Below are 13,704 nucleotides of genomic sequence, written 5' to 3' on the forward strand. Positions count from 1 at the left end.
GCAAGTTCTTCCAAAATGTATCTGTTCATCAATGTAAGAAAGAGAACAAAGAAAGACAACAAAAGACAGGAGAAGGGAAGGGAAAAGGAATTTAAGAGACAGGCAAAAAAAGCAATTGTAGGACGGGGTAGATGGATGAGGAGGACTTTCTTGGCAGCTAGAGCAGTCACACGCAAATATGACATTAGAAGGTTTGGTGTACGTGGAAGAGGATATGTGAGTGTGACAACAGGTGAGGCAGCTATCAGATTAGGAAACCGTATATTACAGTATTTTTCCTTTACCTAGTGGGACACGTTCTAAGACCCCAGTGGATGCCTGAAACTGCAGATAATACCAAACCCTTTGCATATACTATGTTGTACCTATAGATACATACTTATGATAAAGTTTAATCTGTAAATTAGGCACAGTTAGAGATTAACAATAAGAACTAGTAAAACAGAACAACAATAACAATATATTGTAATAAAAGTTATGTGAAGGTGTTCTCTCTCTCAAAATGTCTAATTGTACAATACTCACATCTCTTCTGGTGATGATGTGTGATAATAAAATGCTTATATTATGAGATGAAATTGAAATGAAGTGAATGAGTTAGGCATTGTGGTGGAGTATTAGGCCACAATTGACCTTCTGGCAATATATTATCTGTGCCCAGACTGCACTTGACCTGGGGTAACTGGAACTGTTGAAAGTGAAATTGCAGATAAGGGGGCACTGCTGTACATGCTAAGGAGTTTGGGCTTTCCCTGTAAATAGTGCCTTGAAGGATGGATGGTATGGTGTAGATATGGCCAGATTCATGCTTTAGAAAGATCATTGTGTAACATGCAGAGAATGCTTTAGGCAGTAGGCAGATCAAAATTTGAGACAGTTAATTTATTCAGAAAATCCTTGCTACCAAGACAACATGGAAAGTACAATGATAGCATAAAATGGAGAGCATATATATATATATTATGTATATATATACTATATAGTATATTATACTATATACTATGGAGAGCATATATTATATTATATATAATATATATAGTACCATTAATAGGACTTGGTTGGTTAGTTCTTATTTTTGAGAGCAGATGGAATAAAAAATTAGTCCTTAATTTCCACTTGGAAACATGAGTTGAATGACCTATCTATTAAGACTGGGAATACTGGAGAGGGAACAATTTTAGACATATGAAGTTTGGGGGTACATGTAAATTAGCCCAAAGGAAATTTTTAATAGGTGCTTAGCTCTACAGGTGTGAAGCTCAAGAGAAACAACCTGGCTGGAGATATAAATTAGTAGAATATATTTGTATATTACTTGTGGGTGAAGCTATGGAAGCAATTTCCTAGAGAGAATGTGAACAATGAGAAGTGCTAGGAAACAACACTGTGGACATAATCATTTAAGGAACACATAGAGAATGGGGAACATTGTAAGGTAAAGAAGAAACCGGAAGTGAATAATGTGGGAGCAGAGAATTTCAGGAGAAAGGGAGTGATCCATACCTCAAATATCTGTGATAGGATAAGGCCCAAGAAGAGTTAGTAAGATTTAGCAATTAGGAAGTCACTGATGACTTGCCTAGTGTAGCTTTGGAGCTTTGGTGAGAATGACCGTAGAGAGCACATGAAGTCTGAGGAAGTAGACATAAAGAAAAAAGGATTTTAGAAACAGATATGTAAGCCTTGAGGATGTTTAGAGATTTAGAGATGGAACCAGTAGAGAGGGAGAGCAAGCCAAGGGACTGGGGCAGATGTATCAGAAAGACAAGGGAGCAGATCCATTAGGGAAACTATGCAGTAAGGCACCAAAGAGTTAGGGTTAATAGGGAAGGAAGTGGATCTATGAAAGGGTAGGTAAGGTAGACTCAAATAAGAGGAGGGACAGGAAAGAGGATCTTGATGGAATGAAAACAAGTTATAATGGAGTAAGGGAATCTTAAACCTAGAAGGATGTATATATAAATTTGAATTTAAGATTCCAGATGTGAGGTTGTTCTGATTAACAAGAAAGAATAGGGTGTGGCCATGAAAGTGGGTAGGTGAAGTACAGGGTGAATGAAGTTTGATGCCAGTTAATTATGTCCTTTTGGTTGCAAGAAAGGAGACTGTACTAAATAATAGAGCCCACTTTCATCATAAACAATGCCTAAAAAGCCAACAGGAATCCAGGCAGTTCCAGAGAGAAGCAAATCTCTGTTTTATGCCCTGAGTTAGTCCTCAAACATGGTATCTTTGCTTTTCTTTATATTATCTTCTCCATCCTCTTCTTGTACTTGACTGTTCAGCTCCTTCTGGATTCCAAGTCTAAATTCTAAGGTGAGAGACAGAGATAGTAGTTTGGAAATGACCCAGAGGAGTAAGAAATAGATTTTTAATACCTCTTTACCTGTAAGACTGAAAGAATAGAAGAAGGCAGGTCTTTTAAAGGAGAAATATGTAAATGAAGAATGGGGAACATTTTGCTTCTGGTAGGAAGAAAAGATAGAGGTACCACTCTACCAGAGAAAAAGAATATATATTTTCCCCTGTTTTTCAAAACATTGTGTACTTTGTTTAACCAAGAATATTAGTGTCTGTGACAACTCTGATGTGAGTAAACGGGGGAGAATTTTCATTCCAGTTTAATTGGAAGGAATTGAGTAGGGAAGGTGGGCTCTTCATTTTGAGGAAGTGTTTCCATGAAATTGCTATGGAAATGAGGAGCAAAATTCTCAAAGTTATTCAATTTTTTTCTAAACCATGTTAAATTATACATAGCATTTAAAATGGGAGATTTGCTTTTTTTTTCTAAGAGTGTATCTTATTTGGAGAATCATGCCATGAGATATTATTATAGTTCTCATTTCAGTATAACTGTGTCAGAGATAAATGATAGGAATTTATGGTAGAAAATTTACATAAGATATCACAGATAAGATTAACGAAAACCATATAACATAAATTATCAATATTATGAAGTTAATGAGGAAGCAGAAGCATAATGATTATGTTTGTCAAAATTGATATGTTCACTAAATACTGAAAGTCATAATATTTTTTGTTTTAATTATAATTAATATGTAAATAAATATAAGCTAATAAAGCAAGAATGATCATTTTTATTTCAATAATTCAGTTAATTGAACATTTATTGAACATTATGTCTTAGGCACTGTACTTGCAGTTACCGAAGAAAGGCTGACCAAAGCTCATTATATTTGTTATTTCCTAACATTTAATAATTATATTATGTTGAGATATTTTTATTCACATAAATTTCATGTGGGCTGCTGGGTATTGAAAATAGTACAATTTTAATTTTATTCTTTTGCTGAAAATCTTCTGTTGACACACTTAGCATTTCCATTTCACAAGTTTTAAAATACAATACATCTTAACCTCATCTTTTTAGCATTGAACATTTGAACACTATTATCTCCAATAATTGTTTTAAGAATTTATGATGCAAAAGTATAGTAACATGAATTTTAAAATACAATTTGGAAAGTGTATGTGGTCATTGGTATTACCCATTTTTATTCAAATTAAGTTTGAGCAAGACTGGGTTCCTATAAAATTAATTGACATCCTATTAATTCCTATATAACATACTCACTATTATTTCGTTCAAATTCCTTCTTTTTCTACTTTTAAAAATGTTTCTATAAAGTCTAGGATGTTTTCAAGAGTGGTTTATTTATTTTTATAATTCCTGATGCTCCTTTCAGTAGGCATATATGAAAAATCATCAGTATTGCTTACTTTAAATTCTGTTATGTACTCCATACAGTCTAGTATTTTAAAGTTTAATATTTTTTTGTAGTAGAATTAACTTGATTTCCAACCTTTAATTCCATTCTATATCAGAGTGAGGTATAACAAAATGCCAGAAGTACTTTTGAGTGCCACTGAAGTTAGCTTAGAAGTAATTAGTATAATGCAACAAATATTTAAATCCGTAGTATTTTTTTCTGAGAAAATAGTAAAGAAATGCTTTTAAAATTTATCTTACTACCTATGCTACCTCTAGAGAGAGGATAGGAAATTTCTCTGTGTTTATAAGATTGAACTATTTCCTAATTTCTACTTAATAAAATAATGAGAATAAGGTATCACAAATCTATACAGAATATTCCACCAGAAAAAGAATATACGACTTAAGCAATTCTCATTTTAGTATTTTTCCTTGTTTTTTTTAAACTTATATTTCTTTAACAAAAGGAGGTAATATGAAGTAAATGGTTATCTTTCTTCAAGATAATATTCTTTAAATATGTTAACCTCTTGTAAATAAAGATTTTACTTAACAAATACCAATATAGAAGTTATTATGTGTCAGAACTATTCTAAGTGCTTTGTAGCTAGTCATCTAATCCTTATAACTACCTTTTGAGGTAAATACTATTATTATTTTGAGTTTATAAATGGGGAAACTGAAGTATAGAAATGTTAGGTAGGCTGCCTAACTTCATAGCAAATTAGGTGGCAGAACCGGAATCTGAATTCAGGTAATGTTGGCTCTTAACCCTATACTTTGCCATTTCACAAAAAACCACTCAGCAACCTTTCCTGCTCCATGGGACATAACTATTCCTTTTGGAGTTAATGACGATGACACTAATTCTTTTATGATAATTTTTAATAAAACAGAATTTTTAAAAATTTATTTTTATAAAAATCAATATTATGTTTTTAAATTATTAGGACTTAAAGTTGAAAGAGAATTGATACTCAGGGATGTTATAGTTATTTAACATCTTTTCGAAGATAAAAATCTTCGAAAGGATTTTTACTCAAATAGATGATTTTATTGTCTTTTATCTGGGATGTTTTTGTGATTGTTTAGCTAGAATGTGTAATTTTGAAACTTAGTAGTATTTTTTGAAGGTAGGAGTGATAATAGGAAGCTTATAAATAACCCTTCTCCAATTTATTTTCCCTGGTCTATAATGCAGATATCATATATTCAAGACTTATTATAAAGAGTAATTTCATAGATAGGAGTCTATATCTGTAATATAGTATTATTTTTATATAGAATTTTTTCTTACTGGATCATCAAATCCCCCATGGGAACAAATAAAAATCTCTTAAAGCAAAAGTCTTTGAATACCAAAACTTGACTAACTGGAATTTTACAAACCGGGATATGGTTAGTAACTTGGAAATGTTTTTGCACTATACTACCATGAAAATCAGAAGAAGGAAAAAGAAAGAAAAGTGATAACAGGGATTCAGTTAAACACAGATCACGTCCGAAAATCAGTATAGTTACATTTTAGATGCTTAAACTACCTGCATCTAACCTTGTAGTACAATACAAGGGAATATCATGTTTGTAATGATGAACTTTAGTCAAGATATTCTGAAACAATAAAGATTCAGTTGGGTTTATTATAGTGGATTTACTGAATTAGGAAAACACATTCATGTATTTCAGGAAAAGTATGGCTTTCCCTAACTCACCTGAAAATGAAATTAACCAATGTATTAGGTCAATCAGAACTGGAGATGATGATTCTTGTGTAAGTGGTTTGAGGAAGGCTCCAAGGGGAAGCCTATAAAAGAGGGAGGAAAGCAAGATAGGGCAGAGGAAGAAACCAGGCAAATATGGCTTTGGCTGGACTTCAGCCTTAGCCCAGTCCCACATGGAGCACTGCAGCACACGTGTACCACAGTTCCCCACCATTTGTTCCCAGGGTCTGAGCTTTTGTACTCCTGCATCAGTTACCCATTGGCTGATACCCACAGGTTGGGGGGGGGGGTAGAAGTATCACTTCTCAGGCTCAGATGGGGCATGGCTCCCAGAAACTGAAGGCATTTCTCAGAAGAGAGTAGCTCAACAATTGATGGAGGAGTATCCATGTCTGATAGAGGGGTCTGGGTGGAGCAAAAATAATGTACCTTACAAACAGAAAATCCATTCAAAGCATTCTAGGAAATCAGGGTTTGAAGCCAATAACAGTCTCTGTAATTGAATTTAAACCAAATTTTCATTAAATATAGTAGAGAAGAAAGAGCACAATATTGGGACTCGAGAGATCCTCATTTCCCTGTGTGACGCTCAAGCCTCTGGGGCCTCAGCTATTTCCTGTAAAATTCATAGGATATGTTCTCTGTTAACTACAAAATCATTTTCTTTAATTATGCACAGATTTCTATTCATTAAATGGTGTATTTTCATTTGTTGGATATGCCTTATTTAATACAGTCATAGGAACTAGATTCCAAGCTTTACTCATTCTTTCACTTTTTCATTAATTTATTTAACAAATGTTTTTGTGCATCAGACAGAGTTCTAGGTGTTGAAAATATAGGTTGAAAGCCTATAATATGGATTTTACATTTTTTATATGAAAAAATTTTAAGAAGTGTCATTTGAAGCATATGGGAAAATAAGAATTTTCCTCTTAGAAAAATAATTAACATGAATTTATATCAAAATTCCCACATAGTGAAGGGTTAAAAGAAAATGTGACAAGACTATTTTTTCTAGTACTTCAAAATGTATGTCATAAGGTTCTCTCTCTCGCTCTTTTTTTTTTTTTAACAAAAGGATCCTTGAAAATGAAGAAAGAATAAACTACAAAGGTTGTTGCTTTTGTATTGTTTACTTGTTGAAAAGACTTGATGAAAATCATTGAGGAAGCCAGTTATTTTGCACTTAACCTATAAGATCTCCTGAGGGAAGTTAAATTATGGCAGAAAGAGTCCGAACAATGCTACATGCATTTTCCAGTGGCATAAACAAGGATAGTATGCTTAGCAAAAAGAGTCCTGGAAAGGAGCAGTCTGAGTAAAAATGAGAGAAATCAGAGTTCAAAGTGAAAATACTCATCTGCAGTAAGGGTAACAAATTCTAATAAAACTGGTTTTGCCAGATATTGAATTACCTGATAAACAATCACAATACCGCAAGAGATGCCAGATAATCCAAGTGGTTGCAGCACAAAGGCATGAGTTTTAAACAGGCAAAAGAATAAACCAACTTAGAAGTGAACCTTATAAATTAATTAACATATTACCACTAGTAGTAAGGAGGGGTTAATGGAAAAAGTGGACCTCAACATACAGTACTTACTTGTAGTGTTATCTATATGATATTTAACTTGTCTATTTAAGAAACTAGGTAATAACATATTTATATTCAATGTACTGAGTTTTTACTATTATATCAAAGTTCTCATCATTAACTCTTGCCAGATACTATGTTAGAGCAGGAATGCCTGAATCTGGAGAGACCCAGGAATTACGACATTGTTGACCCAGAGGGCAGGCACCTTTCTAACTGTCATTCCTTACTGTCCAGTCTCTCTTGTAGAGGAGAGGAAAAGGGAGTCTTTCATCACAGAGGGAATCATTATACAGGGTGATTTACTTAAACCGACACTATCTGGAAGTGGCAGGTTTCTTAAAAGTGCTTACCTAATGCACTTGTTTCATGTCAAATTCTTTTCCAAAATAAAAAGTTTTTGTACTTTTTTCTTCCCTCACAGGACTATTATGCACTTTCTAAACACGAAGAAGCTAGGAAAAGAAGCGTACTGGTGACTTAAATCATCTAGCTTTTTTCTAAGATACCAGAATATGCACAGCATGATATTGCTTTATGCAAAATCTGTAAAGACAATAAATACATGAAAATATAGAATCTGTTGTGAGATAATATAATTTAGAGTAACACTGTATTGATTTAGAAGTTAACACATTTTGCACTGGGTAATAGATGACCATTATTTTTTTGTCTGCTAGAATTTTTTTCTTTAAATGCCCCTCCCTGTTCTGAGGGGCTATTGATTAAGGCTCCTCCCACCTCCACCAGGTGGCACCCTCAGGATTATTTTTTTAATGGAGCTAGAGGGCCGGAGTGCTGCCTATATGTGCATCTGTCAGTTTAGCACTAAAGGAAACCTAATCATAGAGCTGGTCTTTACCACCTCAGCAGGTAGCATTTGGCCATGAATGAAAGCAGAGGAGAGAAAAGTTAAGATGTGGCTAGAGATCAAGACACCGTTGGAACCCCTGGAGCTAGCCCCAGGATCCACATGTGGATCCCCTTATTTTTAGTCAAATGAATCAAAAGTTTAATCTTTTCACTAAAGCTAGATTGAGTTTCTCTCGCTTGTGACCAATGAATCTTGACCAATATCCATATTTTTTGTAAATACTTAATTTCTAAAAAATTAGAAAGTAGGAATACTAATTCTTATAAATGTATAGCTTGAGATATGTCAAAATATTTTAAAAATCCATAAGATAATAAAGCTACTGTATTCATTCATCTACATAGTCTATGACAAATCTTACATTTTAGAATACTATGCTCGATAGATCCTTAAGTATGACCATAACACATAACAGCGCATAGTTGTTTAAAGTGCGGGCCCTGGAATCTAATTCTCTGATTTTGAACCCCAGCTCAGGCAATTATAAGCTCTCTGGACTTCACTTCCGTCTATCTCAGTCTCCTTATCTATAAAATTATGATTTGCAGGGGAACCATCCTCACAATGTTGTTGTGAGGGTTTAGTGTAATAATGTATATAAACTGTGCCTGGCACATAGTGGTCTATAAATGTTAGCTACTATATTAACATAATTGTTCTTGGGGTCCATGAACAAAATCTATATCATAATAAAAGCTATTAGTGGTAGCTTTCGGTGATGAAAAAGAGAAAAGTAAACTGACTTAGAGATATGGCCTGGACCACACACAGTCTGGGAACTCACTGCCAAAAGATAATATTCATGAAAAAAGCCAACTGATCTGTTTATGTGGCAAGTTGGCATGAGCCCTAACAGTGCATTTATAGACCTCTGTGCCCTCAGCTAGAATGTTTCTGTATGGGCAAAAGGAAAGTGAAATGAAAGCAAAATTTCCATATTATTTATTCTGTCTGGTAATTGATATTATTGAGGAATTTTAAGAGATTGAAGATATGGAATACATATCTTATATGTTATCTGCATAGCATGTTCAAGCCTACATAGTGAAACACAGCCCGTGTGTCTGATGATAATTTTACTATTACGTGCTTCTATGTGAGAAACATCTTGGCCTCACATGTAAAAGAGAAATAGGAACAGATCAATTCAACGTACCCCATGGGATTATCATGCTGTTTTGTGTCAACAGAGTGAGGAAGCCGTAGATAGGGAAGAGATTAACATTGGCATGAAGACTGGAAAGAACACAGCTAGACAGATTTTCTTTGGGAACTTTTATAGGCATTACACTGCAATTCACTAGGCTGCAACTTACCAACACATGGATCGTGTGGCAGCCCTGAGATTCAGCAGGGGATTATTTATACACTCAGAAGGGAGTTTATTGCCAACACCTATTCTATGATTTCCTGAGGTACCTGGGTCTACAAATCGGTGGAGAAGACCTCCTTAGTAAACTGTAATCCATGTTTGTTCATATAATTACCTTCAGTCTGGAGAGGGGTAAAGGGGAAATTATACATCCTAGTTCATTACTGTCACTAGCCCCTTTTCACAATCTAACATACAAATTTTTCATAGTTCTGAAATTGTATATCCTTATATTTGCAACATTAAATGCACATAAAGAAAGGTATCCTAAGTTAAATGTGGTTTGGGAATTACAAACATATTTGTAATTGTTTACAATTGTAATTTGTATACAATTGTATTTGTATTGTGTACAATTGTATTGTGTACAAATTGTAATTTGTATACAATTATACCTGAAAAAGGTATAATTTTCAAACTTTATAAAGAACTTCTGCACTAGAGACCAGTTTTGGACAAGATCCAATCTCGATAGTATGTTACACGAGTGTAGACACCAGGCTTGTTTCGGAGAGCACATTCATCTCCCCAGCTTACAATGCCAGCAAGGAACCAAGTGCCTTTATGATCTGCACCAACCAGAGGTCCACCGGAGTCACCCTAGAGAGAAAAAGGATACATACAATTACTATACTGTAAAGGTGAATACTGCTTATTTTTCTCTTCTGTAATAAAGTCAGGGAGATGCAGAAAAAGGAAAAAAAAAACCCTAGATATTTCAATATTGAGTGGAGTCAGTCAGTATTTTTTTTGTGGCTGGTTTATCTCACTTAACACAGTGTTTTTAAGTTTCACCCATGTTGTAGCATGTGTCAGCATTTCCTTGCTTTTTAAGGATGAATAATACTCAGTTTTATGTATATACAACATTTTGCTTATCCAATTATCCATCAGTGGGCACTTGGGTTGCTTTCATCTTTTGGATTGTGAATAATGCTCCTATGGGTTAAATGTCCAAATATCTATTTGTGCCCCTTCTTTTGAGTATATATCAAGAAGTGGAATTGCTGGATCATATGGTAATCTATTTTTAACTTTTGTGAGGAACCACCATACTGTTTTCCATAGAGGCTGCACCATTTTACATTCCCACCAATAGTACACAAAGCTTATTTTACAATTTTTAAAAATCTAGTGCCCTCGCTCTGAATCTGATCTCTTAGTTTCAAATTCATGGAGTAAATGGAGAATAATAGATAGCAATCTCTCCATTTCTTGTCCTGTCTCTTTTGACTTCCTAGCTCATTGGCATCAGTCCACACCTGTATTCATACTCCATGTCAGCTAAATGGAGATACTTAGTTCTTTCTAAGGCTAATCCCTCCACCTGCGCTCTGGATCAAGGACACTGTTCTATCAATAATCTTCTCTTGTTTGTTTTTCTCCACTGTCTTTCCCCACCAGGCATATACATTTTTTTTTCCAGTTTTGCCCATCCAAAAAAAAAAATGACAGCCTTTCTGATCTTAAGACCTCTTCTATTGCTCTAATTATTTTCCTTTCGTAGCTAAGTGGCTTGAAAGGCTATCAGATTTCTTCTGAAGTAGAAGTTTATATTGAAATTTTCATTTTCGTGTCTTATTTTTCGTCTAAATGGTTTTTCTTTCTACCAAAGAACCTTCTAAACTTTAGCAATAAACTATTGTTGAAGTTGATACACTCTTCCTAGCATCTATCTTACTCTTTAGCATGTGTCACTATTAACTATTCTCTCTCTCTCTCTTTTTTTTTGATCCCTGGAATCCCATGAAACCAATTTCTTCTTCTTATTATTTTTCTGATCTTTCTTACCTCTTCCTGTTAGTCCCTTAAAAGCATTTATACCAGAGTTCTATCACTTAGGTGCTTATTTTATATACTGTATCTGAGCAATTTGTATCAGTGCTCCTGAATATAATTACCACCACAAGATGATGATAACTTTCAGATATATATCTACAGCCAGAACTCTTTCTTGAGCTCAAGGTTTTTTATTTCTAATGGCACACTGGACATATATACCTGGATATTTCACAGGCACTTCAAATTTAGCACACTCCAAACTTCATTCTCCACAAAACTTCCTTTTCTCCTGTACATCTTCTTTCCAGTTGCTCAGGGAGAAACATGGAATTTAGCATGTATTCCTTCTTTTCCCTCATCCTTAATTCTAATCACTCCTGCAGTCTTGTCTACCTGTCTTGTCTCTTCATTCCTAATGTGTCTTAGTTGAAGCCCTTATTACCTTTTTTAGGATCTTTTAATAGTTCTCAGTATCTCTAACTTACTTGCTTCCAGTCCATCTTCCACTCTACGTGTATTGGATTTGGCAATTATATTGTCATTAGTAATCTTGGCTAAAATACTTTCACTGATCTGATAGGGCAAAAGTCTGCAAGCAGTGGGTTAGAGAGTAAATAAGTTGAGACTATGGAACACTGATGGTAAAGTATTTTGTAGAGATTTGACCAAGAAGGGAAAAAGAAAGATAAAGTAGGATGTACTAAAGGAGAGACCTAATAATACTTATAGGAATGTGGAAGAGTCCATCGGAGTGGGACAGTTTGGAAAATATGGAAGAAAGTTCAAAGTAATGTAAAGTTCAAATATTTGTGTAGACAGAGAGTGGGTGAAGAATACAGACAAAATATTAGGTTTGAAGCGTAGAAGTAATTAATTTGTTTGTCCTGAGCCTGGAAGGTTAAGATAAGTACAAATATAAATTTATCATGTAGAAAAGAAATTAAAGGAGCTCTCATGACTTTTTTCATTTCTTTTTTCTAGTTAGTATGATGAAATGTCATATGTTAAGGGGTGTAAGGGCATATAGGATCACTTTCAAACAATGCAATGAAAGGCTGATATAGACTATAAAGGAGGTATTAAATAATTCTATAGTGTGTTAAGGACCCAGCTGTGATATATATGACACCAGTTTACAAGGCTATCAGATTTCTTCTAGTTGTGCTCAGGAGCTCAATAAAATAATCATATTGCTCTGCGGCTGGAGATTATTTAGCATAGGTGTGGGGAAGTAGAAGATGGTGAAGTCACTGAGGGTACTGTCAATGGAGTGGTTGAAATAATAAAACCTCTAGGCTGCATAGGGTTAGAAGAGAGTCATGGTGCTAAAGGTGATGGATAGAGAAAATTGAGAGAAACTAGGATTTAAATTGTCATAACTTGGAAGAATAAGGTTAGTGGGGCAGTTGGAAGGATGGGAATCTGTAATTGGAGATGATAATTATGTATTGTAAGTACTTGTTTGTATGTCTTCTAACTCTAGAGTACGGGGATAATGCTTTATTCACTTTTAACTCCTCTGTACCTAGCACAGTGTCTGGTATGGAGTAGTCCATTAAAATGAGTGAATAAAAAAAAGGGTCTTTCTGGATTTACCACTGATTCTGCTTGCCTAGTTAACTGCAGTAGTACTTTTGTTAACTCTGAGACTATTGCTTATAAATAGCACCAGAGGTGTTTGAAGCATATTAAGCATAGGAAAGGCAGCTTAGTGGAGCATTCACTATGTATACACTCTATAGCACAGTGTGCTCTGCTGAAGTCTGAGTTCTACTACTTAATACCTGTGAGTTTAAACAACTTATTTGATCTCCTTGTCTCAAGTTTCTTCATCTGAGAAATAGGACTTACAATAGTATGAACACATGCCACAGGATGATCATAACTTAAATAAATTAATATTTGTAAAGAGCTTAAAACAGTGCCTACCACATGGAGATGCTATACAAGCATTGTTAAGTCAACAAATTATTTAGAGTGTTGGAATCACCCAAAAGAAGAAAGCTCCATGATCATTAGGTTTGGTGTTGGATTCAGTTGAGTGCTTCTCAGTGAAGGAGGACCAATCTAACTAAAGTTACCAATATTCCATTCATCTCTTTATTGCTTATTCCAGATTTAGTCTCTTCCCCACTCCTACGTCATGACAGCTTCTTGTAACAGTAAGAGCAGTTTAGCCCTGTAGTATTTTAATTTAATAACTATCTTATTAAATATAAAAATTTCTTCTTTTGAGAAAATTGAACAAATAAACTGGAATTAAAACCCACAAAAAAACAATCTTGAAAATGGAATAGGCAGATTTACCTGGCAGGCATCCACACTTCCCTCCAGGAACCCGGCACACAACATTCCAGGTGTGATCACACCACTGTATACCTCTTCACTGTTGCAGGTTTTATTATCTATAATCTTCACTAATCCTTTTTGGAGTATATTAGGACTTGTTCCTAAAGGAAGAAAATTATATAATTTTTGCTAAAGTTAATATTAATATCTCTGTCTAGGTTTATTAGTACCTAACACTATGTACAATTTTCAAATCAATGTAAAACATCCATTTAGTTTTGTCTCCTTTCTTAGTCACAAAGCAGATTACATGTATGCCTTAGAAAACAAAATGTA

At 34.4% G+C, this 13,704-nt stretch overlaps 1 protein-coding gene across 1 annotated transcript in view; it reads right to left on the minus strand.

Annotated features, from left to right (window-relative positions):
* Window positions 1-9,735: 9,735 nt before the first annotated feature.
* LOC129521369 (transmembrane protease serine 11C-like) overlaps window positions 9,736-13,704 on the minus strand; it is a 55,768-nt gene continuing 51,799 nt past the window's right edge. The window contains exons 9-10 of the mRNA XM_055342710.1: window positions 13,387-13,529; window positions 9,736-9,897 (exon numbers count right to left, since the gene is read on the minus strand). Of these exons, the coding sequence (XP_055198685.1) occupies window positions 9,736-9,897; window positions 13,387-13,529 (305 nt within the window). The remainder of the gene's footprint in view (window positions 9,898-13,386; window positions 13,530-13,704) is intronic.

Source organism: Nyctereutes procyonoides, unplaced genomic scaffold, assembly GCF_905146905.1.
Source record: "Nyctereutes procyonoides isolate TBG_1078 unplaced genomic scaffold, NYPRO_anot_genome, whole genome shotgun sequence".
In the NCBI taxonomy this organism is placed as follows: domain Eukaryota; kingdom Metazoa; phylum Chordata; class Mammalia; order Carnivora; family Canidae; genus Nyctereutes; species Nyctereutes procyonoides.